General features: G+C 38.5%; 1 protein-coding gene across 3 annotated transcripts; it reads right to left on the minus strand.

The window, feature by feature from the left end:
- Nucleotides 1–7,697: 7,697 nt before the first annotated feature.
- On the minus strand, nt 7,698–11,333 carry LOC145010716 (azadirone synthase LFS-like). 3 transcript variants are annotated; one of them, XR_013663878.1, is made up of 11 exons: nt 11,111–11,333; nt 10,310–10,505; nt 10,106–10,204; nt 9,974–10,025; nt 9,751–9,872; nt 9,554–9,654; nt 9,400–9,458; nt 9,079–9,135; nt 8,422–8,480; nt 8,230–8,309; nt 7,698–8,141 (listed from the first exon to the last, which is right to left on the minus strand). XR_013663878.1 is itself a non-coding variant. In XM_078969228.1 (11 exons), the coding sequence occupies exons 1-11, from the start codon at nt 11,195–11,197 to the stop codon at nt 8,057–8,059; spliced, it is 984 nt and encodes a 327-aa protein (XP_078825354.1). In that variant the 5' UTR covers nt 11,198–11,328; the 3' UTR covers nt 7,698–8,056. The 3 variants fall into 3 exon arrangements, 2 of the variants coding, with proteins under 2 accessions (XP_078825354.1, XP_078825355.1); XM_078969228.1 differs by having other exon boundaries at nt 8,422–8,467; nt 11,111–11,328; XM_078969229.1 differs by lacking the exon at nt 11,111–11,333 and having other exon boundaries at nt 8,422–8,467; nt 10,294–10,504.
- Nucleotides 11,334–13,460: the final 2,127 nt, after the last annotated feature.

A 13,460-nucleotide genomic window follows, 5' to 3' on the forward strand; every position in this document is an offset into this window, starting at 1 on the left:
CTTCGGGAAATACTTCCGGATAATCACACACAACTGGAATACTCTGCATCACCTTCTTTTCCTTCTTAGCATCAATCACGAATGCTAAATATGATGTACATCCCTTGGTCAAACACTTTCTGGCTTTCATTAGGGAAATGATTCCAGAATTCACTCTGCGTTTGTCCCCATACACCATAAACGAATCTTTCCCAGGTGGGTTCACTTTAACTATCTTCTTCTTGCACAATATCTCGGCATCATTGGCACTAAGCCAATCCATTCCCAACACGATGTCGAAACCATTAAGTTCGATAGGTAATAATTCTTCGTGAAACTTATTCCCATTAAGGTCGATTAAGATGTTTTTCATACGATGGCTAACAGGTACAAACTTGCCACTAGCAACTTCGACTAACAAAGCATTATCTAGTCTATCAACAGGCAATGCTAGTTTTCTACCAAATTCATGTGATATAAAGGAGTAGTTGGCTCCAGAATCAAATAAAATTTGGGCAGGCAAATTGTTAACGAGAAAGGTACCTGAAGCGACATCAGCTTCATCTTTAGCAGCTTCCAGTGTCATCTGGAATGCTCTCGCCTTTGGCTTTGGCGGAATGTTAGGTCTAGCTGCCTCCTTCTTCTTCGGGCAGTCCCTCGACATGTGTCCCTCCTCACCACAACCATAACAAACTTTCTTAGTGAGGGTACATTCATTTGCATAGTGACCTGGCTTTCCACACTTGTAGCATGTGGCCACTACCTCACATTTTCCATGATGCTTCTTCTTACATTTGTCGCACCATTTCGCTTCGCCTCCACTTCCCCTCGAACCAGACTTCGAGAACTTGTTTTTCTTATTGGACCCTAAAGTTCCATCGAACTTCCTCTTTTCACCAACTTCTATCCTTTCCAGACCCTTTTCCGTCTGCTGCGCCTCCATATTCTTAGCTGCACGAACAACCGTTTTTAGAGTAGTTGCCATCTTGACTGGCGGACCAAAGTCGGCAGGCAGTCCATTAGCAAACCTCTCAATATTGGAGAGTGCCATTGGCACTAGGTACGGAAATAATTTCATTTTCTCAGTGAATGCCATAGCATAGTCGTCTACGCTCATCCTCCCCTTCTTCAAGTTTTGGAACTCATTGTTCAGATCAATCAGATATATCTCTGAACAATATTGCACCCTTAACTGTTCCAAGAACTCCTCCCATGACATTTTCAAAGCTTCTCCTCGTGGCATAGTATCTGCCAACAACTTCCACCAACTTAATACTCCAGTCTTCAGTTGTCTGACTGCAAAGACAGTCTTCTGTTTGTTGCTACATTCGCAACTTTCAAATACCATCTCCATTTCGGAGATCCAATCCATTATTTCAACGGGATTTGGGCTCCCAGAAAGACTTGGTGGTTTGGCGCCCAAGAAATTCTTGTACATTCGCCCGTCATTGTTGTTTCTCCTTTCCGGATTGTTCCTTCGTTCTTCTTGAGTCCCAACTTGACTCATAATGCGACTATTGTTCCCTTCCTCCGATTGCTCGGGAATCAATTCAGGTTCCTCAATAGGTATGATAGGTTCATCCCTATTATTATGCAACATTTGTCACATCTCCTCCCTTTGTTCGGCTAACATAGCCCGAATCATGGCTTGAACTCCAGCCATGGTGATCTGTTCTGGTGCTGCTGCTACAACAGGTGCTTGCTCAATCACTGGCGGTTGATTCCTGTTTTCATCCGCGTTTCCAACGCCACTCCTTGTTCTCACCATTTTTGATCTACACACCGAATAAGGTGAAATTTAGATCTTCGATCATGATAGATTTTCAAATCATCCTTATCACTCCGAAACGATTACATGCTAGTTCTAATATCGTATACATACGCTTAGAATCCTAAACACATAAACCTTCAGATCCGGTTGGCAACAAACCGTAGATCCGAACAAATAATATCATATATGGCAACATATAACATTTAGCACATAAAAGCATTTTAGGCAACGTTCCTAAAATAAACTAGTGCTTGTGTCTAAAATCCAACAGACACACATCTCAAATTCCACTTAGCATTCTAAGTTTAAGTTTAGAAATCCTACAAATTCCTAGTTTGCTTAAACTAATGCTCTGATACCAACTGTGACATCCCCAAAATCACGGCCAGAAAAGACCGATTTCATTTATGCTTTTTAAAATAATTTCAGAGTAAATCCTTTTGATTTAAAAGTGTTGCGGAATTTGTTCCCAAAACAAAACATGATAAAATAATATTTATCAAAGCATTTCATCAAGAGATGCATTTTCATTATATAATTAAAACCCGGGGTGTCATGTTCCGATACAGACCATAAAGCATAAACGATAACATTACAAGTCATTCAACAAATATATACATATGCAGACTTGTAAGCAAAACAACTTGATGGTTCATCCATCTTACGCCCTTGCGCCACTTCCTGTAATACAAATAAAACTGAGTGGGTCAGGCTTGGGACCCTAGTGAGCATATAGGGTTTTCAACCCATAATAAATAAATTATATTTAATTTCACCAACCAATCACTATCCCGATTACCCATTCCCGTTATCCTCACTTTACGTCCCTAAAACAACATCTATCTCAAGGGACCTAATCTAGGATTTTCATCGGGACGGACATTACTGCTAAGGGGTTTCCTCAACAATAGATATCCTAAAGGCAACCATGAGGGGGATAGAGTACACCGGTGAACACATCGTTCGCAACACCTACAGGTTATGAACCTGCTAGCGTTCCACGAGATTGTCTAGAAGGAGTCTGTGGTCGTTATCCATACTCCGTTGAATAACTAGGTCAACAACAACAACATCGAGGCCTCTCATCTGTTTATTACACACCAACTATCTACCCACGTTCTACCCAACATATTAGTAGATAAAAATATATATTTATATACATAATTTTAAAACCTGTATAGCATTTTCATCCAATACATATTTTACATAACAGATGAGGCATACCCACATAACACGTATTTTATAGAAAACAAATCAGATATATGAGATTGAAGAGAGTGAATATACATTCACGCACATAACAACAAAATTATACACATAACACGTATTTCGTATAAAATACTTCATAATTATGCGTTAGAAGAAATTAACTACACACTTACTTGATCAGAAGATGATCGGACAGCACTACGACTTGCAGAAGTAGTAATCCTCAGCAGATCTGGAAGATCTCTACAAAAGTCGAACTTCTCGCGGGCAGAGCTTTGGCTCGGAAACCGCACTTCTTGGGACCTTCGGGATCTCGGGACTTGCTTCGGGGCTCGGGATTGATACCGGGGCTTCGGGATATTTCTTGCACGAAAAACGATGCAAAAACGCGAGAAAACGGGAAGAAATGAGCAACTGAATCGGCTGCACTCGACTTCCTTTTATAGGGGATGGATCTGCGATTTACGCGGGGCGTAATTTAGGTTACGCGGGGCGTAACGACGATAAGGTCGCTGACTCCCCCATGGATAATATCGGCCAATATATGTTTAAATTAAATATCGAAAATATTTAATAAACTTCAAAAATTCATATCTTCCTCATACAAACTCTGTTTTTGACGTTCTTTATATCCACGCGTAGGTGAGACTACAATCTACAACTTTCGTTTAGACTCCGTCGGCTCATTTTGACTTTATTTGTATTATTTATTTTTAGTAGGCCGGTATAGGAAAATTCCGTTATAAAATCATAACTTCTTTATCCGATGTCCGTTTTCGCCTATCTTTTTATCGTTTTACTCCTATTAACGAGACCTTCGATTCTCATTTAGATTGTTTCGGATAAAAACCGTTTGGTCTCAAATCGAGCATTCGGGCTGCATACCGCTAAGTCGAAACTTCGAAAAATCATAACTTCCTCATACGAAGTCAGATTTGGGCGTTCTTTTTATGCGCGCTCATGGTTTAATGTATTCTACGACTTTCATTTAGATTGCTAAGGCTAAATATAGCTCTAACGTAAATTCACTTTTTACGTCACGCTGTGTCGTGCCGGTTCTGTCGCGAAACTTCGACAGGTCATAACTTCTTCGTTATAACTCGGATTTCGACATTCTTTATATCCTCGGAAACCTTGTTTCAATTACTACAACATTATCTAAAGATATCAAGTTTATTTTACACTTAAATTTTGACGCTTGTTTTTATTCTTAATTAATCAAACAACATAATTAAGCAATTAAGCACAAAACACATAATACTCAAATAATACACTTATATTATTTCAAAACGGGTTACAAAGGTTAACCTAGAATATTACATTGCTAAAAATGGCAAGCCCAGAAACACAGGTTTTTTCTGGTAAAGTTTACACAGGTTTTTTCTGCCCCGGTGCCTTCGTCTTATGTGGATGCCTTGTGTATTTCTCATTGGCGTGATGCCATGCATGATGAGGTTGCGGCTCTTCATCAAAATAATACGTGGACTCTCGTTCCTAGTCCGTCTCATGCCAATATTGTCGGTTGTCGGTGGTTGTTTCGCACCAAGTATCGTGCGGATGGGACGGTTGAGCGCCACAAAGCTCGCCTTGTTGCACAAGGATTTAGTCAAGTTCCGGGTCTTGATTTCTCTCATACGTTTAGTCCGGTGGTCAAGACGGCTACCATTCGTGTTGTTATCACTCTTGCCGTTGTGAATGGTTGGCGGTTGCGCCAACTCGATGTGAACAATGCCTTCCTTCACGGCACCTTGGATGACACGGTGTTCATGCACCAACCCCCGGGCTTTGCAGATGCTCGCCATCCCGACTATGTGTGCAAACTTAATAAAGCTATTTATGGTCTAAAACAGGCACCGCGTGCATGGTTTCATCATCTCAGTTCGTTTTTAGTTCAGCATGGTTTTACTTATAGCCGTGCTATCCGTCTCTATTTGTGTTTCGCCGAGACTCCTGCATTATTTATTTGTTGGTCTATGTTGATGACTTGATTGTCACCGGCTCCGATGATGCTATCATATCCTCGTTTATTTCTCGTTTTCATGCTAAGTTTCGTATTAAAGATCTTGGGCGGCTAAATTACTTTCTTGGCCTCGAAGCTGTGCATCATTCTAGTGGCATGTTTGGCCAAGTATGCTCATGACATTGTCTCACGTGCCGGTCTTCTTCATGACAAACCGGTGCCTAATCCTCTTGCTGCCAATACCGTTTGGGTTCGTGACGGTCCTGCCTTTTCCGATCCCACCCTCTTCCGCTCGTTGGTTGGCGCTCTGCAGTATTTGACCATTACTCGCCCCGACATTTCCTATGTGGTTAACCAACTTAGACAGTTTCTTGCTGCTCTGACCGAGGCTCATTTTCAGGTGGTCAAACGCCTTATTCGCTATGTCAAGGGTACTCTATTGTTTGGCCTCACCTTCACACGCCCTCGGTCTGTTGCCATTGTTGGTTATTCTGATGCCGATTGGGCCCGGTGTCTTGAAACTCGACGCTCTACTTATGGGTACTCGATATTCCTGGGGGGTAATCTTGTATCATGGAGTGCTAAGAAACAGCCCACAGTTTCCCGCTCCAGTTGTGAGTCTGAATATCGAGCCATGGCGAACACGGCAGCTGAAATTATTTGGATTACTCATCTGTTACAAGAGTTGTATGCTTTGCCCGCCGGTCGTCCTACACTTCTTTGTGATAATCAGAGTGCATTATTTCTCACTCAAAATCCAGTCGCTCACAAACGTGCTAAACACATTGACCTTGAATATCATTTTGTTCGCGAGCTAGTTGCATCCGGAAACTAGTCACCATGTTTGTTCCTACCAAGCTTCAAGTCTCTGACATATTCACCAAGATTCTTCCTCGACCGCAGTTTGAGTAGTTTCGTTGCATGTTGCGCCTTGGGTCACCGCCTCTTGCTTGAGAGGGGATATTAGCCTAGCTTATATTTATGTAAACTATTAGATTTATTGTATACTTGAGGGGTGTATACTGTATCATTTTTCTAGTATTTATATAAGATAACTCTCGTGCCTATTGGTGTGATATTTCATTCATTACAATAATATCATGAATTAAAATTATAAAGCTATGATGAATACCACTAGAAATCGCTTTACTTTTTCCCATTACCCGATGTTAATTAAATCCCAAGTGTTGAGGTAAAATGTCAGTGTTCACTAATCTTGATCCCTGGTATAATCCGAGTTATAAAATCCTTAAAGCTTACATGATTTATAATTTGATACGATAGCATTATCTTTAATAACTTTCGTATATTGTTTGCCCAGATTCAGTTTATGATATGTAAACTACCCAACAAATTAAGCTAATTAGTACAACTCCTTTGCAAAATGGACCACAAAAGTATATGTATTGAACTTTTATTTGCTTGATTGGAACAATTTTGTATCGAGGAGGTAGACAAAACTAAGTTTTGAAAGTGTACTTTGTTTGGTACAATAACACAAATGACAACTAGTTGAGAAATCATACAATGAACTTTAAAATTCTCCAGACTTTCTTTGATGCGATAAATATCCTCCACCGTCATACTTTTTTAGTTCCAAAGTAGGCTACACCATCATGGACTAAAGATTTCCTCACTTTTCTTTTTGCATTATTAGGTTCGGCACTACAGTATGACGGTGAAGGAGGAGGATGATTGCCACGAAAGGTGAAAGAAGACCGATGTTTGTAGGTTTTTTTTATTATCTCAAGTGAAGTTTGTATGTAACAATTATGAAAGTGGGTCATTTTTCATATTTTTCACGAATAGCCTACTTTGGAACTAAAAAAGTATGACTTTCCAGCTTAAAAAATTGGAGTGTTATATGTCTATGGACAACCCTTGTTACAAAGAAAACAATGAAAATAATTTAGGTCAAAACAAAGTTCATATGAAAAAGTTATACATATTCAAAGCTAGCAAAAAAATACATGATTTTTGCAAAGGGCCATCTGGAAAAATATGAGATTTTGTCTGGTGGTGACATGCAAAAATCATGACTATTTTTGGAATTTTTTGATCTTTTGGAAAATGGTTAGGTGGGATTAACCCGATTTGTCACTTTCTCTTTTAAAAAAGCTCATGTGAGGGTTGTCATAATTGGTAAAGTTTAAGCGAACTAGGTGCTTAGATTAAGTACTTAGACTTAAACTATAATGCTTAATAAGAATTATAAAATGGGTGTTTTAGAAGTAGGTGTGGTGTTAGTGCAAATTCACCTTTCAACACCAAAGGACAAAACACATTGAGATTTGGCATTCACTTCGTCAGAAAAAAAGTTGTTACCGGAAATATGTGTCCTACACGTCCCTTCAAGCCTACAATATGTTGACATCTTCACTAAAGAACTGCCCACAGATTTCAGAGACATCTTCAAGTATGACTTAAAAAGAGCACAAAATAAAATGAAGCCGCTTGCAAATCAACATAGTTTGTCCTTTTGAGGGAGTAATTGGGTCTATTTAAAAATCGCAGCCATATAGACAAACTTCCGTGGAGCATAACATAAAATTAGTCAAAAATTTAGCCACTAAATATTATGGTCCACACTTGGTGCTATCTAAAGAGGGAGTTGTTTGCACTCTTCAATTACCTCCTTAAAGTTGTCTGTTACGATAACATTCTTTTGATAGGATTTAGCTACGTGAACACAGAGAGAAACCCAAACGACATGATTACAAATGTGTATACTAACACTACAAATAAAAAAAATACTAAAGTAAGATGAAAACCACTCAAAGTCGCCAAAAACAAAGTACTAAGGCCCAATTAAAATCACATGTTTCAACAACCAGCTCATCAATACAACAAAAAAGAACAACAAAAATCCAATCATCATCATTGCGTATATATGTTAAGTAACTATATCTTGTAATAGTGCCCATACATCATGTAATGAAAGTTGAGCTTTTCTCATATGGATTTGATTTCACCTTTTCCCTTGTTTATTGTAGAATTTATTACTATAACCCTTTCTCATAAGCAATGAGTAATGACACAACAACTTGGTTAATTTCTACATGCTGAAACTTGTATTCCATAATGTAGAACATCAAATCAAGAGCAAACCCATTGATTAGCACTAGAAGCAGTCAAAATTAGGGTTTGTTATATGTACTAAGATCAGCATGAGTGTCCTGATATCGTTGAAGAAGGTAGGTTTCACATTTGATTGGAGGAAACCTAGTAAAATCAAATTGTTAAAAATGATAACAATAAAGCAATAAACATTTAATAAATAAATAAATAAAAATGTTTTTAAAATACTTACTTGGGAGGGTTTTGTTTTGAATGGCAGGTAGGCAGGCATTCAACAACACAATCATGACTTGGCTCCACAAAGTATGGAATCTGTTTATACAAATATTTAACAATGGATTGTTACTTTGTAAAGAAAGTAAAAGCATGATGATTTAATTTGCTTTATTTAAAAAAAAAAAAATGAGAAAAAAAAAAGTTATACAGAATATCGCTCTTGACCATTGCCTAACACCCGATGCAATGTTGACCTGAAAAAATAAACTTCATTTAAGCCAAAGTTAAAGAAATGAAGGCTCATGTGATCCACTTTTTGAACCATTTTGATCGGCTTTTTGTTCTTGAGAAAATGTCACATGAACAAAGATTTGCAAGAATGATTGGCTACTCACATTCTTGCATTCCACAGTGTATTTTTGGGCATTTTCACAAGTATGTGGATTAGCTTCCACCAAAAAGTCAAAGTACCATGGTTCAAAAAGTCAACCACTGAAAAAAAAGATCATTAGGAGCTATTCTTATACTACTATATTACATAGCTAGTATACAATAAGGAAACAAGGTGAAAGATTCTTGATTGAAATCGTGTTTCAAGTTGAATATTTTGCATTATCTAAGTCAAGACGCAAGCTTTTTCAGTCAGACTTTTGAGTCAAAACTATTCCCTCAAAAGGTCAAAATAGATACGGATTTCATTTCAATTTCAACATTATTCCTCTTGAGGTAGCATCTTTTTTCAAGATCATAATATTAAACCAATTTTGAAAGTTTAAAGACTTAACCTCATCTAACAATTCAAAGAAAATCCATTTGATCTCAAGACTCAAACTATCCAAAACCACAACATGAAACAATATTATACCTGAAAATACAATTGCTCCATCGTTCCAACATATCACCAAGATTTACCACAAAAGCTCTGAAAAGATTATCATAAAGCCATTGAGTGATTTGAAGATCCAATGACATTGATGATGAGAATGAGAAGGGTATTCACGTCTTTTGCACAGACAAGAGATCGATAGTGAGTCCATGTCCCACCTTCTTCCACCTTTTGGGTTGGACAAAAAATACATTTCTCTACCACTGACATCAGTCCTAGTCCCAGTCCAATGCACACCACCAACAATACAAGACTGTCTGTCATGTTTTGTCCTGTCCAGTAAAGTGTCAACCGACTTACCCTTTTAACGGTTCAACAGATTCCCACACCCGAGGCTCCGCGTCTTTGTCCTTGCATATCTTTAAAAACAAATAATAAAAATAAAAATTATTCGAAAGAAAAAAAAAAAAAAAAAAAAACGTGTATTTGTTGTTAAAATATCTTATTTGCATACTTGGAGTCCAGAAACACTATCGGTTGCCAAGAGAGTAATCAAACCATAATCAGAATGTGCACCAGCTCCATAAATTCCCTTCGAAGGATCAGATACTTGACCTACAATTTAAACCAATGCTCTTTTATTTTATTTGAAAATGAAATTATAAAAATCAAAAAATTGAATTAGTGTTATTATATGTTTAAAATTTTCACCTCCATAATGCAGCAAGCGTAAGACTGCAATCGGTTTTCCAAGCATTTCTGGTTTTTCAAAAAAATCGGCATCTAAATCAAGTGAAAGGGCAATGAGCCTTGCAATTTTTTTAACTACTTCCCTAAAAAAATACAAAAATTAGCAGTTTATATGTGATTATAACTTTATAACATTTAATGTTTATAACATTTGGTAGAGTATAATAAGATTGAGAAAACTTACAAAGCCTGTTGGTGATACTTTTCCATAGTTTGTCTCCATCCAGGCAAGATATCTGTCAAAACCAAAAAATAATAACACAAATTAGAATATTTATGCAAAAAGGGTTATTTTTCCAACAATGATTAGAATTACCTGAATCAGGCCATAAATTTGGCCCATAAAATGTTCTTTGGGCTTCAGGGTCATCTTCAGGAAGCTCGATGCCAATATAAAATCCTTCCTTGTGATCACCTATGATGTTTTGATTATTGTGCAAATGAGTTGTGGAAAGTTTTATGATGAAAGTTAGAAAGAACAGGTGGATTGTTATAAAACTTTACTTGAGTTTGAACAAACCATGGAGTTGATTGGCGGGATCAAGGAGTTCGTCAAGAACAGGAGTGTAGCCTCGGTGTTTCTCATTCCTAAGAAGCTTCATTTTCTCCTCTAATGGAAGCTCGAAGAACTTCTTGCTTTCCGCAAAAACTTCATCCAGAAATTCCTCACTGATTCCATGATTTGTTACGTAGAAGAAACCGGAATCTATGCAAGCCTATGAAATTTTGAAAAAAAATATATTAAAATACTCGTAGTCTTTTGAAATTCAATAACAACCCAGCTGGATTGGAATGGAATTGAATGCCAATTCCCGACAAATTCAATGGAATAAAGGAATAAAAGGCATCTTTTAATTGATTCTTCCCAATTCTTGGAAGAAACAATTGGAAGAAAGTAAGGAGGGTCTTGCATTTTTCTTTAGTTCATTCCGATTCTTGCATTTTATGACTCCCATCTTCATTTGAATCATGGGTTTGTTTTTCTAGCAATCCTTAACAATCATTTATAGCATGAAGCATCCAGGTTAATCAGATCATTTCATTGGTTTTGCTATATCCCCAATTTTCATATCTAATTGTAGAATAAATCAATAGAACTGACAAGTATTTCGATAATCCATAACAAAATTGCAGACCCATAATCACCCAGAATCAAACTACGCCTCCTCTGGATGCACAAACCACTTGACATACAAGTGTGTAAACACACACACACACACACACACAAACACAAAAAAAGAACACAAATTCTTTCACTTCCCCTGCATAAACAACAGAAGCCCATAGAGAGAGAGAGAGAGAGAGAGAGAGAGAGAGAGACCTGTTTGAGTAAAGATACGGAGGTAGGGATATGGGGGGAGGAAAGATCAATAGAGTTCAATTTTGAAACATTTTTGTAATCCGCCATTAGAACGCTTTTCTGTTCTTGGGTCACCTTGTGTTTGTGATGCTCTGATACTAAAAGTTTTATATGATAAAAGTGTGGAATAAGAGTCTGCGGTCAAGTCTTTATTAGAGGGAAGAATCTCATCCCGTCACTCGGGTTTCATTCCGAATTGCTTTTTTAAGCCGCCTTTTGTGCCTTTTTACCCCATCAACTATCTAAAGTAGGAAAAAGAACGCGGATGATTATATTTGTACATGCTAACTTTGTTATATCGTATCGTTTTCTTTAATTTTTATTTAACTTTTTTTTTTTTTTTCTTTTTTGCCTTCAATAGAATTCATTAGTCCGAAATTTTGATTTTGGCATCATATTTTTTTTTTCAATTAAGTTGTTGCAATATCAACAAAATGATTGGTTTTTTCTTCTCAGTTGATAACTATTTTTCCCAAATTGCATTAAAGTTATTAAGTTTACAATTTTGTTACAATGTCAACTAATTGACCAGTTACCATCGATCTGTAGTGCACCCCCCATTGCAGTTCACCTATCAGAGAAGGAGACACAAAAAGATTCCCACGTATGTGGGGACCAGAAATACCCACGATGGCAGTACCAGGTTGGTGGGACAGCAGGGGTAATTTGGGAAATAAGACAGATCCTCTGTTATGGAGTCTTTTTAAGGAAGAGTCCCTCTCAGTGAGAGGCAGGCAGAATATTAGAAGTTTCTTTTTCTTTTAGGAGACCATAGCATCTCGAATAGCTATTTCTTATTGTTAAATTCCTCATTTCTCGTTGTTCTTGTTATGAACTGGAATACCATTTAGAGGCTGCCATTGTTTTATTGATAGATTGATAATTTGTGTGTTGAGTTCATAACAAATTGGTATCAGAGCAATCATCTAGGATCATGGCCGGAGGAAAAGAAGTGGGAGGAGCCCAACTCAAGAGGGTTGAATCCTTAGAGGCAGAGTTAGGGCATTTGAACGACATAATGGAGAATCAAGGACACTAGATCCAACTACAGGCTGACTCTATCGCTTCAATACAGATGAAGATGGACCAGAAGTTTGAAGAGGTATTAAGGGCCCTCGGTAGAGGAAAGAAGTCGAAAGAAGGAGAATCGTTCGACGAACCTGTTATCTCCACGATGGAAACCCCGAAGGATAACAGTGGAGGATCCAAACCTACGGGGAGCGGTGGTTCAGGTACGGGTGGAAGCAGCGACGGTGGAGGCCAGTCACAAGGAGGCGAGTACGGTGGAGGAACCAATTGGAGGTTCAGGAAACTGGATATGCCCTTGTTTGACGATGAAAATCAGGATGGCTGGATCTTGAGGACTGAACGATACTTCAACTTTTACAGACTATCAAAGGCGAATAAGCTGGAGGCAGCGGTGGTAGCCCTTGAAGGCGACGCCCTTCTGTGGTTTCAGTGGGAACACACTCGTCGACCGGTGACGCGATGGATGGAGATGAAATCGCTGTTATTGAGGCAGTTTCGACCGACTAATGCAGGTACGTTACAGCAACAATGGCTCGCCCTAACTCAGACCGGGTCAGTTTTAGAGTACCAGCGAGCATTTATTGAACGACTTGCCCCGCTAAGCAACATACCCGAAGACATCACTTTGGGCCAATTCCTCAATGGGCTAAATGAAGAAATTAGGTCGGAGGTCCAGTTATTGAGCCCCATGTCCGTTGAACAAGCCATGATGATGGCTATCAAGGCCGAACAGAAGCTTCAATCCCAACTAAAACACAAACCACATCCCTCCCCTGTCACACAGCGAACGAACACCACTGGAAGCATATCAGGAACACCCTTGATTAATCCCATTAAAACTACCATCTACTCCTCCAACAGCATAGTGTCACCTCCAATTTATACCCTAGCGAGCCAGACGGTGAACAATTGAGTATCAGGGGAAGTAAGAAGGTTGACAGATAAGGAACTACAACACAAAAAAGAGAAGGGGTTGTGTTATCGATGTGATGATAAATGGAACCCGGGCCATCAATGCAAAAAGGAGGAGTTTAGTGTCTTGCTCATGCAGGAAGAAGAGAGAGGAAACGGACCCTCAATCGGAAGAGATGGAAATTCCTCCCCAAGAAATCACAACCTTATCAGGCATCTGCCTCAATTCAGTGATGGGGTTAACAAAACCAAAAACTCTCAAACTCAAAGGAACCATAGCAGAATCAGAAGTGGTGGTCCTTATTGATCCAGGGGCAACTCATAATTTTCTCTCTCTGCAAACCATTAACCAGCTCCACATACCTGTCAT

The sequence above is a fragment of the Lactuca saligna genome, chromosome 8 (genome assembly GCF_052625555.1).
Source record: "Lactuca saligna cultivar CGN05327 chromosome 8, ASM5262555v1, whole genome shotgun sequence".
Lineage (NCBI taxonomy): Eukaryota > Viridiplantae > Streptophyta > Magnoliopsida > Asterales > Asteraceae > Lactuca > Lactuca saligna.